This window comes from Anabrus simplex, chromosome 5 (assembly GCF_040414725.1).
Source record: "Anabrus simplex isolate iqAnaSimp1 chromosome 5, ASM4041472v1, whole genome shotgun sequence".
Taxonomy (NCBI): domain Eukaryota; kingdom Metazoa; phylum Arthropoda; class Insecta; order Orthoptera; family Tettigoniidae; genus Anabrus; species Anabrus simplex.
This window is the reverse complement of record NC_090269.1, coordinates 351,443,109-351,470,900: the sequence shown is the minus strand read 5'-3', so window position 1 is coordinate 351,470,900 and position 27,792 is coordinate 351,443,109. Positions and strand designations below refer to the sequence as shown.

The 27,792-nt window shown below is 37.3% G+C and overlaps 1 protein-coding gene across 1 annotated transcript in view; it reads left to right on the top strand.

Moving 5' to 3' along the window:
* Nucleotides 1-27,792, top strand: part of LOC136874532 (receptor-type tyrosine-protein phosphatase kappa) — a 381,492-nt gene that overhangs the window by 162,769 nt on the left and 190,931 nt on the right. The window contains exon 9 of the mRNA XM_067148168.2: nt 26,748-26,937. Coding sequence (XP_067004269.2) covers nt 26,748-26,937 — 190 coding nt within the window. The remainder of the gene's footprint in view (nt 1-26,747; nt 26,938-27,792) is intronic.

Below are 27,792 nucleotides of genomic sequence, written 5' to 3'. Positions count from 1 at the left end.
AGGTAATAATCAAACATAGCTGCATGCAATAACATTACTAAGGATGAAAATCACATATATCAGAACATTAATGAAAGTATTAGTTGCTTCATCATCAGCAGTCAGTTTATTCATTGCTGAGCGTCATGACCTTATTTCTTCACTTCATTAGTAACTGCATCCTTAATGGGATTTTTCCATCCTGAGCAGTCTTCAGCTCTTCTTAAGGTATTGTGAAGAGGTAGATTGGTGATCTTTTTTGCTTGGTCTAACCATCCACTTGTTGTTCTGCCTCTTGGTCTGGTACCTTCAATTTGGCCTTACAGAATGGTCTTTTCTCAAATGTCTCCTCTCCTCAAAAAGTGTCCCAGGAACTGGAGGTAACTTTCACTATGCGGGAAGTTAAAAGTTTTGTGATGCTCATTTCTTCTATAATGGAGGAATTTGTTCTTCTTTCTGTCTATGGTATACAGAGCATACTCCTCCAACACCATATCTCAGAGGCATCTATTCAGTTCTTGTTACTAACCTTCTCAGTTCAGGTCTCACAACCCTACAGGATAACAGGAAACACCAGTGATTCCACCAATTGTATTTTCACTGTTTTGGATAATGCCCGGTTCTGCCAGATCTTTGCAGCATGGCCTAGAACAATCCATCATTTTATTTCTTTATCACAATTTCCCATGTTACTGATTATGAAACCCAATTTACACAATCATTCACCAACTCTAGATCTTTCAGGCATCCTGTCATTTGGATTGGAATTTGACTTTGTCGGTTGATAACCATTAGTTTGGTCTTTTTCATGTTAATTTCTAGACCAAAATCCAAACTAATGATTTTCACTCTAGAGAGCAAGTCATCAAGTTCTTGTCCACTTCCCGCAATGAGTGTAATATCATAAGCAAAGCGTAAATTGTTGATTTTCCCACCACCGATTGAAATTCCACTATCCCAGCCATTCAGTGCTCTTCTCATTACATACTCTGTGTAGTAGTTGTAGAGTTGGGGTGACAATATGCACCCTTGCCTGACTCCATTTGTCATATTGAAAGATTCTGAACATTCACCATCCACACTTACAGTTGCATTACGACTGTTATAAAGACCTTTCAATAATGACATTAAGTGTTTTGGGACTCCACATTCATTGAGCACTTCCCACAACTTGTCCCACTTGACACAGTTGAAGGCCTTTTTATAATCAAGGAAACAAACATAGGTAGGGACATAGAACTCGCAGCATTTTTCAATTATCTGCCTCATGTTTGTTGTTGACTCTCGTGTACCTTTACCTGTCACAAAACCTGTTTGTTTAGCAGAAATCTGAGATTGCAAGGAATTTTTAGTCTTTGATTCATTATGTACAGCAGGACTTTGCTAGCATGTGATATTAATGCTATGGTACGGTAATTAGAACAGTGCCTAACTGACCCTCTATTGTGGAAGGGGATGAGAACAAATGTAGTCCAGTCTTTAGGCCATTCTCCAGTTTTCCACACTTTATTACATATTGAATGTAAAGCATGGAGGCCTTCTTCTCCCATTACTTACAGCATTTCTCCAGTAATACCATCTATGCCTGGGGTTTCGTTGTTTTTCAAATGTTTGATGGCGTTCTCAATTTCACTAAATAAGATAACAGGCTCTATGACACATTCCATGCAATTGTTCTCTTCTCTTATGCTTAGCAACTTGCTAAGCACGGAATGTATTGCGGGTTAGGGTAAACCTTCACCTGCAATTATTGGAGTGATCCTTTAATGATTTGATTTGATTTTACAATTACTCAAAGTTGGCAGAACTTCGAGACCTCATGATTTACTGGCAGGTACAGTAATTCCAGAGAGAATAAAACAAAAATGAAGCAAAATGGTCCAGTAGAATGGACAGATAATAATAATAATAATAATAATAATAATAATAATAATAATAATAATAATAATAATAATAATAATAATAATAATGCCTCGGCTACTGTGTGCATGCATTTTGATTTTGATGCCATATAGGCTGCTCCATGTCAATTTTGATGTTCTATTGTATTCTGCCCAGATGGATTTTTTTCTTTCAGAATATATGATCACAAAGAATAATAGGAAGGATTTTTGGGAAGGTAACACTCAGGCATATTGACTGAAAAAAAGTGGTCTGCTTATTCACAAGAAATCCATCCTCCTTCAAGGTCAAGAAACCACAATAATGTTTGAAACTGCCATACAGTTGGATTGCATGTGAAGTATTAGCCACTAACAGACAATTAAAAGGTTTTACCATTTGGGTATTGCAAAGAGCATCTGTCTGTGAATAGGAGGATTATTTATAGGAGATAAGCACTCTATGGAAAGTAATTGTTGGCATAGTCATGAAATATCAAACTTTTAACTTCCACTATGAGCAGTGAATGAAGAAGAAGTCATGGTAAAAAGCAAAGTCATTTCTGTACAGGCCACGAAGGCCCTCAAGGGGTAGAGTGGTTAGCTCTAGGTCCTGCCACCTTTGCCACCAGAAATCATTCTTTTTCTAGGCTGAGTGAACCTCAGAGCTTGTGCACCTCCAGAGGTGGGAATCTTTTTGAGAGTTTTCAAATTCCTAATGGGAAACCAAACCCCTGTCCTTCTGGGTGAATTAAGGATACCTTTACTGACTTGACAAGCAGTCCCTTTACTACCTTGGCAAGATAATTCCTAACAAGTCAAGATAGTGACGTGACGTGACAAATGGTCATTTCATTCCCACCCCTTTAGGATGGGCGAGCCATCAGCTCAACGAGGAGCTCTTCGGCCATATGTGTTGAAAAGAAACCAAGAAAAAGAAAATAGTGCGGTGTATGTATCGTACATACCAGTAAAGGACGTTAATAATTGGATCGGCTCAGGGAGACCGCGACCAACAAGGCGGAACCCAGGAAGGACTCGCAAGAAATTTTATTTACAGAGCAAAGTATCTCAAGCGCGCAGTACAGAAATGGAAAGCGTTACATATAAGTACGTACAAGAGTATTTACATAGGTTGTGCAGGTACAGGTAGAGAGGTCGGGAGGAAGTTATAAGGAGGGGGACAAGGGTAATATTGTAGGAGTAGATAATAGAGGTTAGTAGTGATATTGGTGACGGAAGTGGCAAGTAAACGGAGAAGTTCCAGTATAGAGAGCGGCGGTAGTGTGAAGGAAGGTTTGGGGTAGGGCGTAGACGGCTTGCGGAGGTGGGGTGGATGGCGGTACTGGACAAGGGCAAGGAGAGGGGGGACAGGAAGGAGAGCGCATGGTGCGGGGTGGGGAGCGAGAAGGCTCCACTTGATAAGTTCTCCGGTGAAGATGGACGCCGTTGGAGATCAAGCAGAGGACGTCTTCATTGGTGGGAAATTGGATGCGAACCATGAAAGTTGGACCATTGGCATTTAAGATCCGGTAGGCTCGCCGTGCCGGGACTTCTGCCAGTTGGAGGTCGGTCAGAAGATCTTGTTCAGTGATGGTGCTTAATGGTACTTAGAACACTATAATGCCATTAAACACAATAAATTTTCAGCTATGAGCTCCCATATGAAAGAAACAGGACATCACTTCATGACGATAGAAGGAGACCTCACAATTATTAAAAGAGTAGACAAAGGAAAGTTGATGAATGAACTTGAAACCATCTATATATTTTTGGACCAATACTACAACAAAAATCTAAACCTCAATAATTTAATTGAAGTCAAGAATCCATTATACGAAAGTTTACCCAAATTATTGCAAACTCTAAATTCACAACATAACTACATTCTTAAAAATCTTAAGTTAACATCTTCTAGAACCTCCACTATTTTAACTAACTTGACTCCCTTCATGTCTGCCCCCACAATTCTCCCGCAACCCAACACAACTCCCTCCCTGAACGACCATGCAAATCTCTCGCAACCAACAACACATAAACTTAATGCTCCGCCTACCCCCTCCCCTCCACCACACCCTCCTCCGCCAATCTCACATCGATACTGTAACCGCTCTTTCGAGCATACATAAATAAAAATAATAATAGAAATAGTAAATAACATAATAATAATAATCATAATAAAGAAATAACCAGTAATAAATAATAATAATATAGAAATAATAATGATAATGAGAATAGGAAAATGACGCAGTGGCGAAGAATTCATATAAACCAACACAGGGAACACTTACAGGCCTAAAAATGACAACTAAGACAGGATGTGGAAGCTGCGGGAAGCCCTCATCGAGGTACATGGAACATATGACGTTATGGGGGAGAAAAGACTTACAAGAAACACCCTCTAGCTCAACTATATTAAAAATGACAAGAAAGTTTTACAAAATACAGTTCCACGACACGGAAACAAGACATACTTAAGTAACTTAACATAAAACTTGATTTAACAATGAAGGTGATGCTACATTAAAGGTATAGTTTAAAGCGAAAGTATTTAATGGATGAAAGAATTAAAACTACGGCAATTGGAACCTAGGGTAAACTCGGACACATTAAATTAAACTTTTAAAATGACATTAAGCAAAGAAATAATGAAACACAAAAGGAATTAAACTAAATGAAACAAAACCAGAAAGCATTGAGAATAACATTGCAAAAACACTGAAATAACACTTACTTCGGAAAGGCAGGAGTTCCCGAGGGTAGCCCTCGAGCGCGAACGCTCGCGAGGGCGGTCGGATGGAAAATGACGCCGAGCACACGCATCATTTTTCGAAGCCGGCCACAAGGCCAGAAATGGCCCGTTTACAATCAACCAATAAGATCAAACTTACCCTAGATTCCTGGACCTTTTTGCCAATAGGAAATCTTGTGACCATATGTGGTCATTTTAACATCGTTAGCAATTGCACAAGTTCTGGAACATTACGATTACAACACCAAAATTTCATCATAGGAAACCACACGTGTTGTACAGGTACAGGATGCTCCAAAATAAATCATCTTACAAATTTTACATCAGATTACATAAAAACTACAATTATAAAAATCACTTCAAAACACTTTTGCATGTTGAAATGTTCATACAGTTCAATATTTCTTGCGGTTACATGAAATTCCAGTAGAGTCCAGAGTTGCAAAAAAAATTAAATCCTTCAGACAAATAAAAAAATTAAAATTTACATTTCCAAACACACTGTAGTTTCAGTTCTCCATCCCACCAACCGGTGACATTCTCCTCCTCCCAATGTCGAGCCCAGCTCGACAAAAAAAAAAAATTTTTTTACCCAAAATAACAAAATTTAAATGAACTTAAAATGGGAGGCTTAATGAAGATCTGAATATTTTCACAACGCCACAAATTGCACCACACCACAATTTCTTATCATCGTTCTCTTCAGGAACGTCCATACAGGCAAAAACCAGTAGAGCGTTGGTATCGCTGTCAAACGAAGTCGCTGACCGTGGCCGTTGCCAACGTCTCCATCCCTATTGCAGTCCAACCATTGCTCACTTACAGCCTCAGCACAGCCCACCCAACTTAGTGAACAGGTCCATAACTGGCGAAGGTAGGTGGCACAGCACTGACTACTGCCACTATTAAACACCTTTCCATTCCACCATCAGACATTAGTGGCCAATAGGTGCGTTGCAGACTCCAAATAGATATCCCAGGTCGAAAAGTCAGTGGCATAGCAGTAACTGGAACATAAACATACGCAGCAGAAATTTTGAACTGAAGAACTTAGGCCACTGGCCTGAACTATTGATGACTTTAAAAGGAGCCTTGAGTTTCGAGGGTGGGTTTTTTGTGTTTTTCATTAACAATTACAAGCCTCCTTAAGGAGATTCCCTCTCATGTTTCTGGGAAACCCCAGCCCTCCTGGCAAGTGCTATTTCAGAATTTCAAAATTTAGGAAAATTAAAAAAACTAAAAGAAAATTTGCCAGAGGTTACCCTAGTGCCAAAACATTATAAAATCCCTAACTAATCATCAATAAACTTCTAAACTTACCCCAACAGACATTACATTAAATTATATCTAACATGATTATACATAACCCTTCCCATTACAACTAAAGTAACTTAACTATATTAACTACAAAACCCGAAAAATGGTGCGCGCCAATTAATTAAAATTTGCTTACAACTAATTCCTTATAACTACCAAATTAAGTTACCGTGTGCATTCTTAATCACCCAACAGTAAGGAACAGAACGAAACAAATAAAAGGAAGATTTAGAATGTTACAAGGGAACTCAAAACCGAGAAATAATTAATTACGTTAGCTTGCAACCACTTTCAATGAATTGAGGTTAGTAAGTCACTATTTATTACCATGTCATGTACTCATGAAATTTTTACATAGATAAACTCACATTACGTATTACGTGTCACACCAGTCAAATTAAGGCGCAATAAAGCCAGGAATACCAAATGAAAATCATATTACTTTATCAACAGGAACTCAAAAATGAAAAACAAAAGCGATGCAAGAGTGCACAGGCAGACATCCAACTCACTGATATAAGAAATAAAAAGGTACAAGAACAACCTTCATACCAGAGATTACCAGATAACCGCACAACACACAAGACTACCAAGCTTATCTGTCCTTCGACATACACACAGACAACATCAAACCACCAAAATAAGTGCGACGATCCCTGAATCAGCATAACCAACGAATGGTAAAAGGCAGAGACGACCTCAATACTGACTCTCATCACATGACATACAAACACAGTACACATACATACACACACATACAAAAACACCCGTGCGATGACACATCAAGAAGTACCCACAAAATAAAAGGACAGAACATCAGAACATGACCTCAAGTACCCTTGAACTTATCACACGACAATGAGACTCTTAGGGCCAATATCGTACTCCAAAAGAGGAATGGCCTCTCAGCACCTTAACCCTAAGTCTCAGTACACACACACATATGCCTACCAAAGGCACAATTATATTCAAAAATCGTAGGCCAGATACAGCACAGCTACAAATTTAGAACCATACTCAATCTACAGAATCCCATACTTCTACAAATTGAGTACATAAATTTGGAAGACACGAACCCGTAATGCAAGAAATTTTTAATATCGATAAAATCGAACAAAAGGAAACAAGCAGAAACATTAACTGAATGCCTTAGCTAAATCACGATACCTTCAAAATTTCACTAGTGACAAATTTAAAATAACAGAAATAAAATCTTGACAACCTGCAGACCTACTAAGAATTAACCAATTTATAGCTCAGCGTAAGGACACCAAAATGAACATTTGCAGAAAATCTTCCTAGTAATCATTCTTATAATCACAAGGGACATCATTTTCCATCTAGGCACCTAATACCAAGAAAAAGATTACGAGGAATCTCATACCAGATACACTAGATTTCCAACATGTCACGAGCACAAGTGCAGAACCGTAACCCGTCAATTTTGCCCAAAATGAGCCTCAGCATTACCTGGTCCAAAGATATGGTGAACACGTGTCACCCTATGAGCCTATCCAAGTCCTCATAGAACCCTCCCTAGCAAATATAGGAATACACGGGTAAATAAATATACGTGACAAGGAAACAGACACTTACACGATGGAAAAGCACCAAACAAACTAGGAAACTTTCGAAATTAGCAGCTAGTTGGGAAACAGTCACCAAAATAGTCCCATACCTACTTGGAAACGAACCCAGATCCAGCAATAGACCAAAAACAACACATGACTGGAAATTTAAATTTAAACTGAGCTAAAACATGACGTAAAATTTACTTTAGATCACACACGTAGAATGGTACCAAATATAACATACCAGGCAACAAGAAACAAAATTTAGAAAATAATTTGCCGAAACACGAGATTTACGAACAGAAAAACACTCGAAGAAATAGACGAAAATTCACAACATAACCTCAAAATTGTTGCCGAAAATTTTCCAAAACAGAAATTACAGAAAAACTAAGGAAACTCCGTGCTAAAATTTAACCAGAACACAATGATCACTGTGACAATTCACACTACAATTTACGTGGTCTAGAAGGAAAACAAGCAGAACGCGACACTCGATAACTTTATTAAAGATGTAGGGTGTGCACTTCGCAGTTGGTCAAACGCTCAGCTGTTTTCAAGACACTTCAGCTGTTCAAGATATAAACATGAATTTAAACATGGGAGTACAGTACCAATTACAGTATCGAGACAAAACTTAACACGATATTACGACGCAGTTTAAAACAACCGGAAATTACACAAATGTTACAATCGGAACACAAATGGAAGAAAACTAGACATAATCAAACCTATTGAAATTTATCAAAGAAGACTTTCGGAAGGCGAACATTGCACACGAAATGTGAAGATATCACTTTACTACAAAACACGTGGTGAAGCGAAATCTTGAAATTAACAAAACCAAAAACTTGTTACAAATAGTGACACACCATTTCCTCCAGCCGTTAATTATAAGAGAAACACAGTAACACAAGACTGCACATCACGGAACGAAAAACACGTGGTGAGATTAACTCGCGCAAGAATCATGAAAAACAAAAGTGGGAATTAAGAACACACACAGAACACTTACAACCTATATTCAAACTTAAAAAATTTAAAATTAATTTTAGAAAAGTTAGCCGAAAATGATCATTGTAAGCCTTTTATCCTTTCCATAACCACGCTCTGCTACCAAATGTAACCGCTCTTTCGAGTGTACATAAATAAAAATAACAATAGAAATAGTAAATAACATAATAATAATAATAATAATAATAATAATAATAATAATAATAATAATAATAATAATAATAATAATAATAATAATAATAATAAATAATAATAATAATAAAGAAATAACCAGTAATAAATAATAATAATATAGAAATAATAATGATAATGAGAATAGGAAAATGACGCAGTGGCGGAGAATTCATATAAACCAACACAGGGAACACTTACAGGCCTAAAAATGACAACTAAGACAGGATGTGGAAGCTGCGGGAAGCCCTCATCGAGGTACATGGAACGTATGACGTTATGGGGGAGAAAAGACTTACAAGAAACACCCTCTAGCTCAACTATATTAAAAATGACAAGAAAGTTTTACAAAATACAGTTCCACAACATGGAAACAAGACATACTTAAGTAACTTAACATAAAACTTGATTTAACAATGAAGGTGATGCTACATTAAAGGTATAGTTTAAAGCGAAAGTATTTAATGGATGAAAGAATTAAAACTACGGCAATTGGAACCTAGGGTAAACTCGGACACATTAAATTAAACTTTTAAAATGACATTAAGCAAAGAAATAATGAAACACAAAAGGAATTAAACTAAATGAAACAAAACCAGAAAGCATTGAGAATAACATTGCAAAAACACTGAAATAACACTTACTTCGGAAAGGCAGGAGTTCCCGAGGGTAGCCCTCGAGCGCGAACGCTCGCGAGGGCGGTCGGATGGAAAATGACGCCGAGCACACGCATCATTTTTCGAAGCCGGCCACAAGGCCAGAAATGGCCCGATTACAATCAACCAATAAGATCAAACTTACCCTAGATTCCTGGACCTTTTTGCCAATAGGAAATCTTGTGACCATATATGGTCATTTTAACATCGTTAGCAATTGCACAAGTTCTGGAACATTACGATTACAACACCAAAATTTCATCATAGGAAACCACACGTGTGGTACAGGTACAGGATGCTCCAAAATAAATCACCTTACAAATTTTACATCAGATTACATAAAAACTACATTTAAAAAAATCACTTCAAAACACTTTTGCATGTTGAAATGTTCATACAGTTCAATATTTCTTGCGGTTACATGAAATTCCAGTAGAGTCCAGAGTAGCAAAAAAAATTAAATCCTTCAGACAAATAAAAAAATTAAAATTTACATTTCCAAACACACTGTAGTTTCAGTTCTCCGTCCCACCAACCGGTGACAGATACAATACTAGAAGCACAAGTGTCAGGCATTCAACGCTACCATAGCAACTGCATAACAGTCAAAGAAATAAATGAACCTACACATAACGTTGTTTTCTTCAACTAACCTTTCCATAACTAATTTACATCTGTACAGACGAAAGGGTAAGTGTTTTATACATTTTCCATGTTTTATTTTTTAAACCCACATTCTCTTCAAAAATACCTTCCTAAGCATTCACTCTCCTCTTGTTACAGACTCTATCAGCATCAAAAAACCTTCGACTTTCGCTCCTTCAAACAAGATAAATACATCTATAGACAACCGAATGCTTTTTCCTTACTCGCACAATTACTTAAGGAAGACAGTTATCTTATCATAACGCATTCGACTTTCACTCCTTCAGCCAGTTAAATAGACTATAGGCAGCTGAACAGCCACTTAAGAAGGCTGTTGTCTTTTCACAACATACAAAATTGGCATCTGTGACAGTTTATCAGCTTTGCTTTTTCTGATCCTCTAACAGGAGTGTTCAAGGAGGCACATTTCTGTTTCATTATAAAGTTTCAGCTGTTTATTACTCTACCCCAACAAGTTTTTCAATGCACCAGAAAGTATAATTCGTGTGAACTTTTGACATGCAGCTTGATACTGCAATTTTAGCCAAGCACATTCTAACAAGTTGTATGTTTGGACAGACACCTACAATGGTATCATCTTTTTATGATTTGTAAGAGCAATCAGGATCCTGATTTTTCACCATACAGGTTAGAGTTTGAGGCTGATGATGCCCTTAATATGGGCGAAACATGTCCCTTAACATTTTATAATAATATTTAATTTCTAAAATGATCTCTTTGTATTGAATAGGTGGATATAAACAATAATAACACTTGTAACATACTTTGTATTTATCCTTTTACTAGTCGTTCAATGTCTCGATCAATTCCAGGCCAATAGACGTAGTGACGGGCCAGTTGTTTCATCTTCATGATGCCCAAATGAGTTTCGTGAAGTTCATTTAAAACCTGATCTCTTAGTCTGGAAGGGATAACAACTCTATCTTGTCTAAACAGCACACCCTCATTCAGAGTATATTCTGAAACCATCCGTTCATTCTGTAAATCAAAAACAAGTTTACTCAGTTCATGATCTTTACGTGTTTCATCCTGGATGGTGCGAAATGTGATTCATTCGCTTGAAATTTGAAAAATTAGGTGCGTAAATAACTGGTTAACTTCATCTCCAATGGAGATATCTGTCGAAGAATGGACTTGCTGTAGGGAAGCCCGCAATAAACAGTCAACATTTTGGTTCTCTGCACCCTTCTTAAATTGAACTCTGTAATTGAATCCCGACAAGAACGAAGCATAACGTAGTAGACGAGCAGATGTCATCTGTGGTAGAGCTTTGTTTTGCTGAAAAATACAAGTTAGCGGTTCATTGTCAGTCACTAGTGTGAAGTGCCTGCCAAAAACATAGGCATAATAGTGGTTGACAACAAACATAATTGCCAAAGCCTCCCTGTCTAGTTGGCTATAGTTCTGTTCTGATACAGTCAGTGATCGTGATGCATATGTAATCGGCCTTTCTTCTCCATGGCTAAGGACAGGGGCAACACCTGTTGGACTTGCAAATGACATTAGAACTATTGGTAATTTTGGATCATAGGGCGTTAAGATCCTATCGCTACACAACTCTGCTTTTAACTTGAGGAATGCAGTTTCACATTCCGAAGTCCATATGTAACGTTGGCCTTTGCAGAGCAGGTGCCATAATGGATATGACATGGTGGAGAAATCTGCTATAAACCTGGAGTAGTATGTGATTAGTCCCAAAAATCTGCATAGTTCATCAATGTTTGTAGGATGAGGCATGTCATTAACACCTTTAACTTTTTCAGGGGACTTACTAATGGTATTATGCTGGATAATATGGCCCAAATATTCAATACTCTCTTCAAAGAAAGAACACTTAGCTCGGATGATATGCAGATCAAAATCAGATAATCTCTTCAGACATAACTGCAAATTGCATGTGCACTCCTCCAGAGTTGATCCATGTACGATTAAGTCGTCAAAATAGGCTTCTGTTTTTGGAAGTCCCCTGAGGATTTGTGAAATGATTCGGTTAAATTCGGATGGCACTGTTTTAATTCCGAAACTTAGACGATTTATTCTATATGTTCCACGATGTGTAGATATAGTCTGGATTGTAGCACTTTCATAATTAACTGCCAAGTTAAGAAATGCTTTGAACAAGTCCAATTTACAAAAATATTTGGAATCACATAGGCTGTTCAACACATTATCAATTCGCCTTATGGAGTAATTTGCAGCAACAAGTTTCTCATTTACACCACATTTGTAATAAACACATAATCTAACTCCTCCATCTGGCTTGGGAATGATGACCAATGGTGACCCCCAATCACTTGATGATACAGGAGATATGACCCCAGCTGCTTCTAGTGAGTCCAGCTCTCTTTCAACTCATTCACGAAGTGCATAGGGAACATCCCGTTCTCATGTAAATACTGGTTTAGCTCCTTCACGTAACTGTAACTTTACTTCAAATTTTGGAACATATCCAATTCTTTCTTCAAAAACATCAGGAAATTCATTAATTATGTCATCAACTGAAAAGATAGCATTAACTGGATATGACATGAGTGGAGTTTCCTTGCTAGCATCTATTTTCTTTAATTCAATACCAAGTCTCCTAATCCACGAATAGCCCTTAGGGACAATATATATATCATCTTGGATTTCCTTGTCTTTATATACAGCTGAGACTGTCACCTTTCCCATAGGTGTGATAATATTGCCTGAATATGAATGAAAGGCAATTCCAGATTGTTGTAAGGGTAAACCTAGATCCAATTCATTAAATGCATCTTCAGGAAGCACAGTAAAACATGCACCAGAGTCAACTTCAAAACACTGTGTCTTATTGTTTAGTGATACAGTAACTATATATTTATCAGAGTCAGGAGTAACTTCAAATAATTCTACATGTGACAGAGAGAAAGTAGGTTCTGCTATACTCACACCATATGGATGATCCTGGGCATCACATGGGATAACTGAAATTGATTTAGTTGAGCTGGAACTATCTGCTTTTGATTTGGAATTTTGCTTTAGGCTGGTGATACACACCTTGGCGAGATGACCTTCTCTTCCACAAGATTCACATCTAATATCATACTTACTAACTTGGCATTCTGACACATGATGATTCGGCTTAGCACATCGGAAACAGAGGTTATCAATTCCTAATCTTCTGAAATCAGGTCTGATTCTTCCACTAGAGAGAGAACGTTGACCATATCGGATACTTTGATTCGGTGAACGTGTGTTGCATGGATGGTCAGGGCTCAATGAATAGTTACTCTTGCTATAAAAGTAATAAACTTCATTGTTAGGTTCCATATTGAGTTGAGACTATGCTTAAAGTAAATACAAAATTTTAATATTCCACCTTCTCAATGCTAAAAAATCATTTGATGTTTTTACATCATTTGATGTTTTTACATCAAATGATTTTTTAGCATTGAGAAGGTGGAATATTAAAAATTTTGTATTTTCTTTAAGCATACTCTTGCTATAACTGGGGCTCAGAGAACGATAACAAAATCTGTGATCCCATCGAGATCGGTGATCTGAGCCAGCAGTAAACCTTATATGTATCGCTGTTGTCGAATTTAGATGCCGACGAAGAGGCTTGTCTGGTAAATTCCCTACTTTTGATTCTAGACGTTTCCAATAATGTTGCCTTAGCTAGGATTTCATCAAAAGTGGTGATATTAGATTGCAGTAACTGTTCGCGTAACCAGTTGTCTCGTAAACCTCTTATGAACAGGGCTCTTAGAAATATATCCAAAATTGAAACTGTACGTTGACATTGGCATTTGACTGTGAATTCACACTCAGCTAAATTGCATTGAAGAGTTGCGACAAAATTGGCGATAGACTGTCCCTCTTTCTGATATACATTTAAAAAATAATGCTAAGAAATAACGGCACCTTTCTTGGGAACAAGCATTTAGCTGAACAGTTTAACCAGATCTGTAAATGACTGAGTTCTGATCAATTTTTCTGGGCCTAGAAATGCAGATAGACTGTTGTAATGCACAGAACCTATAGAGACACATAGTAGCTGTGCTTTCTTTTCATTATCTGTGATATTTTTCATTGCTACATAATTCTCAAACCTCTCCATATAGCATGCAAATTTTTCCTTCCTACAATCAAAATTATCAAATGGTTGTATGCTTGAACAGTTACCGGAATGCGAGACTTCTCTTCCTGATTCTCTTTGGAATGTTGTTATAAACTGAGTAAGCAGGGTTTGTTGTTGTCGGTTGAATGCATATAACAGTTTAGCAAATTGTTCTGAATCTCTTCTTCTGAGTGGTAACCTAATTGTGTCAAAACAGCGGTAAATATTTTCGGTGGCCAATTGATAGTACTGTGCAGGATATTAGCAATACTTATTTATACCTTCACCTCGTCGCCAACTGTTATGTTCTGAACACACTACTAAATATACTTATCCAGTACTTAACATTATTTTATTAGGATATGTTTTTGTTGCACTCTTACATTTGAGCAACAAGAGAGAGAGAGAGTCATATATGAAACTTATTACGTACCAATCCTGACCTATGGTTGCGAAACATGGACCATGAGAAATGAAGATGTTAGTTGAATCCAGGCAGCAGAAATGAAATTTGTCCGTAGCATGATCGGCAAAACACGGAGGGACAGAGTCCGTAATGAGGAAATCCGCAAGCAGGCTCAAGTTGTAAGACTGCAGGACAAAATAACAGTGCAGCGACTGAGATGGTATGAACATATGTGATGCATGGGTGACAACAGATTACCAAAAAAGAAAATGTACGATCTAAAACTTGAAGACAAAAGACCAAGAGGGCGACCATGACTCAGGTACTAGGACATGGTGAAGATTGACATTCAACAGAGAGGACATACTTTGGAAAGCATTGAAGAAGGAGAGAAGTTCAGGTACCGCAACTGGTGGAGAAGCCTCGTTTGCCGACCAATCGTTTAAGATGGAACGACGTGGGATATGTATGTATGCTTTTGTTGCACAGCATGGCGTAACTCCTCATTACAGTGAAAGTTCCAATGAGAAGAACAGCTGTTCTCTCCAGAGAGAATACATCTCTGTGTCGTCACGCTGTTGTTACTAGCGTACTCACTGTATTTTTTTTTTAATACACTACAGTATGTTCTGAGTTGTGAATAGAAAGATAGTGTGGAATTTATTTATTTATTTATTTAGCGTATGATGAATACAATATTATTTACAATATATACAACTACCATCTCAAGTTCATAACTAAAGTTCCATGTCAAAATTTAATAGCCAGAGAAGAGCTTCGTTTGAGACACAGTTTAAGTCCTCTATAGAGCCTCTGTAACTACGCAAAGGACACTCAAATGCAAGGTGTTCCACTGTCTGTTCCCCTTGTCCGCAGTCACATTGCGGTGATGTCTTCCATCCCCATTTGAAGAGAGTGGCTCCACATCTACCTTGGTCGGAATGACATTAGTAGATAAAAGCTTGAGTGGAGCTTTTAAAAGTAGATCATGAAATGAAGATAAAGTTGAAATTTAAGAGGACAAATTAGGGCAAATATTCATTTATGAGGTGGGGAGTAAGAGATTGTAATAATTTATCAGGGGAAATGTTTGATAAATTACCAAGTTCTTTGAAAATATTTAAGAAAACATTAGGAAAATAATTGATAGACAATCTTCCACATGGGCAACAACCCTGAATACTAATCAATGGTGATGATTTATTGAATTGCTCCCGAACTCCCCATCCCTATTTCCACATGCCCTCAAATGATCTGCCAACACCATTCTTTGATCTTTTCTTCCCCTAATTCCTCTGCCAATTACATCATTATATTATCCACCAGTGGAATTGAAGAGGAGAATAGCACTGGCAAAACAGGCATTTATGACAAAGAAAAACATGTTAACAAGCAAGCGTATCGATATATGAGTACGTGTCAGAAAATACTTTGTAGAGTCATTTGCTCTATGGAAGAAAAAGTTGGACACAGGATAAATTGGGAAGGAACTGCCTTTAAGTTGCAGAAATAAGGATATGATAAAAATTTTCAAGAATGAGCTGGATGGACAGCAAAACCAACCTGTAAGTTTCAAGGGAGGTCCATGAAGGGAGAAGATCTTTAAAGGAAATTAAAAGGACTTATAATTAGACACAACACTTTCATAACATTCTTAAAAAGAAAGTGTTGGGGCAAAGAAGGGAAGAGGACTGTATAGGAAGATACTTGAAGACATCAAGAAAAGACTAGAATGTGACAAATACTGGTACATGAAACTTAAAAGGACAGCAAATGACAGTAGAGTGGTTTCATCGACAAGGTATTGACTTTAAGGTGTGAATGAACCATTCATTATTACAATGAAAATATCCTTGTTTAAAACTATTCTTCTTTTCTAGCCAATCCATTCTCTCTTCTACTTTCACACAACTTACACTCCCTTGATATATCTCTTTTACCCTTCATATAGTCTGTTTCCTGAATCTTTTGTTTTCCTGGGCCTTCCATATCTTCCTATAGCATACACTATCATATTGTGGGTTTACAAGCAAAGCACATCAAGTCAGTTTTTGAGATTTTTAATATATTTACACTGCCCTTTTTGATCTTTTCTGCTCTATTCACTGATAATATCCATTAAGTCATATGTAGTCATTTGTGTTACTAAATCTTCTTATTTATGTTTTCTTGTTAAGACCCAAGAGATGAATTTCTTTCAGATAAAATACACTAATACAATTTCAGCTATGCTATGGTCCAACTCCATGGTTAAGTGGTTAATGTCCTGGCCTTTGGTCCAAGGGTTCCTGGGTTTGATTCTCAGCCAGGCTGGGGATTTTAACCTTAATTGGTTAGTTCCAACTTTTCAGGGGCTGAGTATTTGTACCAGCTTCAAAATAATAATTCATGCAGTTAGGCCCCCATTAAAGTCAGGTTCGGTACATCCTACTACTGTATGTGACAGTAGATGATACTACCTGCGACTGTCTGGCCAAGGGTTGGGCGGCTGTTACCAAACCTGACAAACTAAGGGAGAACCAAAGGCTAGGAGCAGAGGAGTTCAGTCTTAGGGGGCTTGTTGAAGCCATTGTATAGGAAATGACACATACATTCAACAGGAAGCTGCTGCCTTCGTAATGTGCAGGGGACTCCTAAAAGCTAAGGGAGATAACCCTGACAGAAAATCTTCTTTAATGTTAGGCCTAGCAAGTCAGTTGGAGAGTAACTGCAATCACTTTCAACACTTATATGAGCCTCAGATGCAAATAAAGAACTTGGAGTAGACAACAGCACCTGCAGACCCACACCAGGTATGATGGCTTACAGCTTGATGATAGACCAGGCCTTGCGATTGTGCAACAACCCCAGTGAAGACAATCCACTCAAATAGGAACAATCAATGTACTGAGTTTGACTGAGAAATCTGAAGAGTTAGTGGACAGCATGTAGAGAAGGAAAATATCAATCCTAGAACTTAGTGAAACCAGATGGAAAGGTAAAGAGTATAAAGAGTTGAGGAAAAACTATACCCTCTACTGGAATGGTAACAACAGAGATATGAGAAATGGAGTAGGATTGATATTGTCAAAAGAGTTAGATGGTATTACAGAGATCCAGTACATCAATGAGAGGATTATAAAGGCAACAGTTCACCTTGGGAAAGAGAAGCTGACACTGGTGCAAGTGCATACCCCTCAGACGGGTTGCAGTCAATATAAAAAGAACAAGTTTTTTTGAAGACCTAGAAGAGACTGTCAGTGAAGAGAGGGAAATCATCATTGGGGACCTCAATGCACAGCTTGGGCCAGACAGAAATGAATATGAGAAGGTGATGGGACCACATGACTATGAGAAAAGGAATTCATAAGGGGGATATTTCCTAAACTTCTGTATAAGAAACTGTTTAGTAGTGAGTTGGTTCAACAAAAGAGTCAGTCACAAGATTACCCATTACAGCTGGGTTGGAAAGAACAAGACGGTCATTGAATATGTCATTACTAGAGCCCGGATTTCCATGCACATACATGTTTTTAAATAAACTAGCTACACTTCTCAAACGGCTTAACAATTCCAAATAACCATTCTTTTTCTGTGCATGTTTGCATGTTTTGGCCTTTTTAGGAGAAAATTCATGCATAATGCATATTTGGAAAATTTTGGTTTAAAAGCGAATATTTGGACGTTTAATATTGCATAATATGACTTTTATTCTCACTTTGATGCATACATATTGTTAATTTGCATGATAGTGCCTTTTATAAATGTTAGTTTTCAGAATTTGGGACAATTTTTCCATGTTATAGGCTATTACTATTACCGAGAGACGGAGGGAATGTATTCCTGGCATCCTATATGACAACCAAAGTTAGTAGCCTACACTTCCAAAACACTTTCTTATCTGTTGCCTGAGTAAACAGTGACGTGAGTCAGAAGGCCCCACATCGATCTCTAATTCTTAGGAATAAGGTGTCCCAGATTTACAGTTGTACATTGCTATAAATTGGACCGTAAATTGTGCATTAACCATTGACAACTCATTTTTCGTCTATGTTAGACGAACAAAAGAAAACTTGCATCGCACTTCTGTGGCGCCGCGTTACAGAGATAGCAGCTTACAAACTCTGGTTTTTCATTGAACCCTCTACTGTTGTTATCCTGGAATGTCCTACCCGGAACTCTCACTCCTTACACGTCTTTGTTATCGCAGCAGGCAATCGTTACCAGTTATTGAGGACATTCAAATGTGTCTGCAATCATCGCATGGAGAAGTAGCTGCCGCAGCTAGAGATAAGTTGAACAAATTAATTCGTTCAAATCCTGATTTTGAATTCGTCAAGCTTATAAAAGACGCATTGTGGTGAAAATGCAAAAGACGTACAATTTGACCTCACTTTGTCCAAATGTCTTCAGTGAAGTATGCATCTATCATTTCTTGTGACGTAAAAAGATCATTTTCTGTGTTTAAGAATGTGCTGACAGATAAACAGATGAGCTTAAATCAAGGCAATTTGGAGAAATTAGAGTAGTTTTTGTACAATGTTTCAAAAGGAACTGAATTTTGATAGTGCATATTTTCCAGTTTTTTGTGCATGTTTTGCCAAATGATAGTGCATGAATGCATGCATATTTTGATATTTGATAGTGCATGGAAATCCGGGTTCTAGTCATTACAAATTAAGAAGAAGTAAACTTGTGAGAACCTCAATAGCGACCACTGGCTTTTAGTAGCAGATCTGAAATACATTAATTTACAAAGATAACAACCAGGAAGTTACCTAAGATTAAGGTGTGGGAACTACAACAGGTTGGAAAGAGAACTGACTATCAGGAAAGTATAAGAAGTGGTGAATGGTGAGGTAGAGGGGACAAGATTTAAAAACACCTTGATAAAAGAAGCAATAAAGGTTAGCGGGAAGACAAGTGTGAGAGTAAGGGATAAAGAGACATCTTGGTGGAATGAAAGCGTAAAATCCTCAATAAAGGAAAGCAACATAGCACAAAAAGAATGAAATAGAGTGAAATCCAAGCCAGAACAGGTAAGGGACAAGGGAAAGATCAAAGACCTTGAGCAAGTTTACCGGAACAAGAAATTGAGAGTTAAATGAGTAGTAGAAGAGGAGAAGATAAACTCCTAGGAGAAATTTACTCAAAAACTAGAGAAAAACAGCAGAGGTAATATGAAACTATTGTTCAGAGTGATCAAAAACAAAAGGAATTCAGTTGAAACCATCAAAGCAGTTGAGGATCCTAATGGAAACCTGGCCAGGAAAGAAGAAGAGAGATTCTGAGGAATCATTCTGATTTATTAATGTCACCAGTGCAAGCACAGATCAACTTATGCTGCGAGCATGCGTATTAAGATGCATTCTGGAACCAGTTATGATTTAAAATTCAGAGTTGCCAACTTACATCATTATCGCCTAAATTAATGTGTATTATTCCAGCTTAATTTTATAAACATTTAGTTGAAAATAGTTACAGCTTGCAAGTAGTAACTAAAGACTATTTACGTCCCACCTAGATTCAAACCGGAATGTGCTACTTTTATGTAAAAATCGGGATGTCCCAACAATCAGATGTAAGGTTTTTTTCCAGGCGTTTTGCTCTATCAACCAGTGTTTCATCTTAGGTCTGACACTAGACTCATCAGAGTGGGATGTGTCAGACCCTACCCACTGATGCTGGGGTGTATGCAGGTGAACTTATCAGAAGCCCATTATAAGAGGCATACGGGAGATAAATCTCCACAATGGAATTAGCCTTACATCTGATTTTTTATATGCTCTATTGGTGGAAAAATATCTAATTCCCTCCATGGGAACTTAGAATTTCCTTTCATGCCCAACAAATCGGGATGTCCAGCAACCCTGATTACAAATTTGAGTATTTTTGTTATTTTGATAGCAGATATTGACTATGGAAGACTGGAAACTTTCAAACCTATTTTTCTCAGGAGAAATATTTTTTTGTGCAGTAATGTGTTTTTTATTGTTCATGGTGTGGGTTACTGTAGTCACATCCTAGTTCGTGAACCATGGGCAATGGCTGAGTGGCCTAGTAGATGGTCCTGAGAGTCGGGATACCAGTTGCTATGGAATGGGAGTGGGCATCTCGGACATATTTTGAGTCATGGCCCTCCTTGTGCTCAGGTAGCTAGGACTATACAATCTACCGGTGGTCCCTAACCTGTTAGAAGAGAGATCCTCACTTGGACTATGTGTAAGTAGGGTAGCATCCTGCTTCACAAATTTACCAAGCTCAGAACATCTTAAGCAAGTCTCGGACCTATGGGAGTAATGGAGTCCCACTCCCATTTGACAGGCAAGGGTCTCCTTGGAAATAACTTGGTGAACAAAATGGAATTCAATGGGAGCTATCAATATTAATGGGGCTTATGGAAGAAAGAAAGTAGATCTGTCTGAGTCAGCAAAGAGGATGCATCTGAATGTGCTAGGAGTAAATGCTATTCGGATAAGGGGAGATAAAGAGGAAGAGATAGGAGATGATAAAGTATACTTGACGGGTGTTAAAAAGAGAAGGGCAGAGTGTGGGATAAGGCTGTTCATCAGGAATACTATTGCACGCAACATTGTTTCTGTTAGGCATGTAAATGAGCAAATGATGTGGGTAGATTTGGCAGTTGGAGTAAATGGAATGAGAATTGTCTCAGTGTATTCACAATGTGAGGGTGCAGATGAGGATGAAGTTGACAAGTTTTATGAAGCATTGAGTGACATCGTAATCAGGGTCAGTAGCAAGGGTAGGATAGTGCTAATGGGGGATTTCAGTGCGAGAGTTAGAAATAAACTGAAGGATACGAAAGGGTGGTTGGTAAATGTGGGTAAGGTATGGAAGCTAATAGTCCACCCTACCCACGTCCAAGTAAGCATTCGGATAAAGCCCCGGTAGCTTCTAAGTTTAAGACATTAATCTCGTCATTAAAATGTTAGAATATCACAGGTCCTGCTGAAGAGTGAAGGCATATCCACTAAATATCATTCAATTCCCAAACTCTCCATTTGACATATAACGTGAATAAATCCTAACATCAATGATTATAATACCTTACTGCTACATATCTAAACCTATTTTTCAAAATAATAACTCAAAAATAATTCTTACACTAATTTATTAGCATGCTAATCCTGGTAAAAGAGAATAAAGTTGAACTATAATTCGTAGAGAAAAGAAAATGGATATTTGATAATCAATATCAATTAACACATATTTACATTGCTTTGTGTTGATAACATAGCTGAAATGGGGTCTTGTCTGCTTATACACACATTAGTTGCCAATAACCGCTTCACTCAATTAATAAAAACCATCACATGACTTCCAAATTTGTGATTCTGCTCAACTAACGACTTGTTGCCACACCCTAAAATATCATTATAATTATAAATATTAACTAAACACTGCTATATCAACTTGTTCACAACAGTGGCAATCATATATAGGTCAATCAAAACCTTGCATAAAATAATCCATTAATATATTAACTGAGAAATTGTGCCAATTATGTATATATGTCCTACCATCAGTCATAAATAATCTTATTTTCTATACTGCTGTGCCAATAATTCAATGTAATCTAATTCATCAATCTACTGTTTGCTTGGGAGATATTACTTCTGTGTAGGACGATAATTCTTAATATATTTCCCTACCTCTACACCAATAAGCATGGGAATTTCAATAACTACTCATGATCTATTGCGTTATGTCACAAATCGACATTAAATCAGCTGGACTCTTGCTCTCATATTCATCTCAACATGACCTAACCATGCAACCTTTATTTCAATTATTATCCTCTAACAACATCTATCATACAAATTCGTAACACTTTCTTCCTCATAACCTCACGATGAAACAAACATTACATCTCAACATTCCTATTACCACATAATTCAAATCCATCTCTTCTAATTAATCCTTCTGCATACATAATCTCACTTCTCTTTCCTTAAATATCATCTTTGTTACGGTACAAGATTCCCTCGATGATATTTTCTTCATAATAAACACATATTCCAAGTAGGATCCATTTCTTCTTATTATTTAAGTAAATACGGTCATGTCTGATGATCTGGTTTCCTCTAAACTTGACTATGCTCTGCAATACATGTATTTTTCTCAATATTTCCCAGTTCATAGCTGACTAAACTTTCTGTGTAGATTGGTACATTAAATCGATATACACACATCACATATGTTAACATAACCCTATCACTACATATGTGAGTATACCTGTTACTTAAATTAGCAATCATTCGCGGTTATATGCTCAGGACCTACCACTAACATTCATAATTTGGCACATAGGATTCATTTTTAGTAAATATTTCACTGACACAGATAATTTTCAACAAATACTACTAATATTTTTGTACAGGAAACTTATCTCATATCTCGCCTCTTCTCTGGCAACTGCTGGCTTCTGTTTGCTTGCTATGCTGTCTCCATGTAGCTGGATTGCACCTCTAGAGACGTCACGTCTGGTCTCATGGCATGGCAGTACTGGTCCTCGTTATGGTGGCCTGGGCAATCTTCTCCCCAACAGTTCAGGCGGCTCTCATCATGTTGTAGTCATTCATGAAAGTAGAAAATGATATTATATGGGCAGAATAAATAACTGAATCCTTCATTTTGAGCCTCTCAACAAATATGTATATATGTATTTGTGTCTTTATTTCGAAATTGCACCCGTATATTTATTCAAATGTGGCTTATTTTATTAAATATATGTTTTCCTCAGGATAATTGCTGCTTCCAATTATTATTTTAAATATTCTTCAATATTATCGGTCGCTTATAGCACAAGAATTCGCCCTTTCTCATTTTCTTGCAGCACCTTGAATATTTCTTCTCTCTAATATTTTGAATTAGAAGATATTCGATTATCTCCACAACTTGACTTGGTCTGCAGTTATGTATATCTGAATTCTTCTCAAATATTTATATTTAATCCGCTGTTTTTTTCCTGACTGCTGAATGATTACCTCTTCTTGCTTCTAAGTGGATTTTTTCAATGTGATCTTTTTTCTTACAGTATTAAGAATGAATTGGTTTCAATTATTTTTCAGAACAATACTTGTTCCATCTTGAAACTCCTTTGTGAGGTTTCTATGACTCTGCGCCTTCTAACTGTGATTTGCACCTCAGTGATACTTTATATGCGTTTGTGCTGCTTGAAGCTGCCCCGTGCCATTTTGTCCGCTCCTTTTTCAGTGCATATGATTGCCTCGAATTTAACGTAATGGTACAATAGGAATGGGAAGCGTTTGCTGGACTTCTGTGCTAGTATGGGTTTAGTGATTACAAATACATCCTTCAAGCATAACACTATTCACCGCTACACATGGGGGGTAGGGGTACCAGATACATAATAGACTATATTGTATCCAACTTCAAATTCAGGAAATCTGATAGGAATGTACAGGTTTTCCGGGGATTTTTTGATGATACAGACCATTATCTGATCTGAAGTGAACTAAGTATCTCCAGGCCTAGGACAGAGAAAGTGAAGTCTGTCAGCAAACGAATAAGGGTAGAAAATCTCCAGGATGAGGAAATTAGAAGTACATGGATACGATTAATGAGAAATTCCGAACAGTGGACAGTACTACGCAGGTTCAGGATATAGAAAGAGAATGGGTGGCATACAGGGATGCTGTAGTAGAAACAGCAAGGGAATGCCTGGCAAGAACAGTGTGTAAAGATGGGAAAAAGCAAACATCTTGGTGGAATGATGAAGTGAGAGTAGCTTGTAAACATAAAAAGAAGACTTATCAGAAATGGCTCCAAACAAGGGCTAATGCAGACAGGGAATTGTATGCAAATGAAAGAAACGGAGTGTAACAAATAGTTGTTGAATCCAAAAAGAAGTTGTGGGAAGATTTTGGTAATAACCTGGAAAGGCTAGGTCAAGCAGCAGATAAACCTTTCTGGACAGTAATAAAGAATCTAAGGAAGGGAGCAAAAAAAGGAAATGAACAGTGTTTTGGGTAATTCAAGTGAACTTATAATAGATCCCAGGGAATCACTGGGCAGGTGGAGGGAATATTTTGAAAATCTTCTTAATGTAAGAGGAAATATTCCTGGTGGTGTTACAAACAACCGAGCTCATGGGGAGGAGGAAAATGATGTTAGTGAAATTATGCTTGAGGAAGTGGAAAAGGTGGTAAGTAAACTCCATTGTCATAAAGCAGCAGAAATAGATGAAACTAGACTTTAAATGGTGAAGTATAGTGGAAAGTTAGGGATGAAATGGCTTCATAGAGTAGTAAAATTAGCATGTAGTGTTGGTAAGGTACCTTCAGATTGGACAAAAGCAGTAATTGCACTTACCTATAAGCAAGGGAACAGGAAGGATTGCAACAATTATCGAGGTATCTCATTGATTAGTATACCAGGTAAGGTATTCATTTTCATCTTGGAAGGGAGGGTGCAATCACTGGTTGAGAGGATGAAAACCAGTGTGGCTTCAGACCACAGAGAGGCTGTCAGGATTAGATTATCAATACGCGCCAGGTAACTGAAAAACGTTACGAGAGGAATAGACAGTTATATTTATGTTTTGTATATCTAGAGAAAGCATATGACAGGGTACCGAGGGAAAAGATATTCGCCATATCAGGGCACTATGGGATTATGGGTAAATTATTAAAATCATTCACAGGCATTTATGTTAACAATTGCACTGCAGTGAGAATTGATGGTAGAATGAGTTTCTAGTTCAGGGTACGTACAGGGGTTAGACAAGGCTGTAATCTTTCACCTCAGTTGTTCATAGTTTATATGTATCATCTGCTGAAGGGTATAAAGTGGCAGGAAGGGATTCAATTAGGTGGAAATGTAGTAAGCAATCTGGCCTATACTGACGACTTGGTCTTAATGGCAGATTGTGCTGAAAGCCTGCAGTGTAATATCTTGGAACTTGAAAATAGGTGCAATGAGTATGGTATGAAAATTAGCCTTTTGAAGACTAAATTGATGTCAGTAGGTAAGAAATCCAAGAGAATTGAATGTCATATTGATGAAACAAAGCTGGAACAGGTAGATAATTTTAAGTATTTAGGATGTGTGTTCTCCCAGGATGGTAATATAGTAAGTGAGATTGAATCAAGGTGCTGTAAAGCTAATGCAATGAGCTCACAGTTGTGATCAACAGTATTCTGTAAGAAGGAAGTCAGCTTCCAGACGAAACTATCTTTACATCGGCCTGTTTTCAGATCAACTTTGCTTTATGGGAGCGAACGCTGGGTGGACTCAGGATATCTTATTCATAAGTTAGAAGTAACAGACATGAAATTAGCAAGAATGATTGCTGGTACAGACAGGTGGGAACAATGGCAGGAGGGTACTCAGAGTGAGGAGATAAAGGCTAAGTTAGGAATGAACTTGATGGATGAAGTTTTATGCATAAACTGGCTTCAGTGGTGGAGCCATGTGAGGCCAATGGATGAGGATAGGTTACCTAGGATAATAATGAACTCTGTTATGGAGGATAAGAGAAGCAGAGGGAGACCAAGATGAGGATGGTTGGACTCAGTTTCTAACGATTTAAAGATAAGTGTTATAGAACTAAATGAGGCCGCAGCACTGGTTGCAAATAGAGGATTGTGGTGACATTTAGTAAATTCACAGAGGCAGCAATAGGAATAGCAGTTCCTTTCTGTATTGATAATGTCTTTCTGGTACATGTCTTATGCCAAGAATGAGATCTACTGTGGACCTTCCAAGTCTGATGGCATTCTGTTTATCTCTCAGCCTTCCTTCTACTTTAGCCTGAATCTGTCTCTCAAAACTTTCTGTATTTGCTGTTCATCTGAGAAGATGGAGATCTTTGTTATAATCAAGAAACTGTAAGTGCTCTGGTATCTGTGCAGCAATTTCTTTAGGGTTCCAGCAAAATAAAACTTTGTGGAAATTACCTGCAATATTGTGTGTTTGATTCATATTTCAGAGTAAGTATAAAGTATGTAAAAGAAATACAGTAGAAAAATTTAAATGATTTTTTAAAGTAATCATAAATTTACAAAAGCATAAGTTTTTTTTATATACTTCTATTGGTTTTCAATTAAGCAAAGTAACACAAAATAACTTCCTTCCTTTCTTTCTTTCAGATTTAGGAAGGGAGACTGTGCTTGCTTGGTAAAATCTGCTGTATGAAAAATTGTAATAGACTTTGATGTTTCATTTTAATAATAACATCGATAAAATTGTGAACATACTGTTAATTGCAATTATTTCACTACTTTTTACAGCTTGATGACAAAATTCATGAACATTGTTCCTACACAATAGATGGAGTCAATAAAAATGATACATTAATTAACGAAATAGTCCATGGAAATCTTCATCCATACAAAAACTATTCCATAAAGATTTGTTGTAGTATGTCAGAGTGGAAATGTGTTTCATGCATTAATCAAAGCTTTACAACACATGAAGCAGGTAAGCCAGAGTTGTCAGTAAGAATCTTCATAGGTAGGCAGAATATATACTGTACATGAATTGCCAGTAATGACTGTTTACCCCTAGGTTTTGGCTTCCACTAACTGTGTCACTGTGATGCAAGTCTTCCCTTCACCACTGTCACAATCTCTACACTTCTAGAAAGACTTTCGCTTTCCACCGCAATTTCAGTAAGCATATTACCCTGACCAGGATTATTTCATTTGAGAACTGGAAAATATCCAAAGGGAAGAAACAGTACTTGTTCTGGGTGATTTCCAACTAAAGAGTTGTGTTATGGAAATATTGCAAACTTTGAACTGGGAAGACTTGGGAAGAAGGAGACAAGCTGCTTGACTGAATGGTATTTCACAGTTGTTGAATGGACTGAAGGACAGTATGAAACAGCCTGTCTGTACAATGCAGTAAATAAATATAATGCCCTTTATTTCAGTACATCACTTAAATATTTTTGTTAGAATTCACTTTCTCTTACTATACCTAGCCGGAAAAAGTTCTAATTAGTTAAAAGCAGCAAATTAGGTATACATTATGTATGCACTACTTGTTAAATGCCTAAACCATTGCCGTTACTGTAATTTCTCACAATCACGATACAATCATTCCTCCTGAAAAATCTTTTCAGTCATTACAATTTCATACACGTGAAATTTACACTTGGAACTCTATTCACACACATTCTAATTTCGATCTGACTCAAGTGTGATAGAGTGGAACAAATTTTGATATTTAAAAAATATTTTCTTGATTTCTCAGTCTTGAGGATTGGTAGGCAGTGATTCTTCTGCTTCCTTTTTTTTTTTTTCCTTCACCTCCCTGTCTTCCATGAGTTAT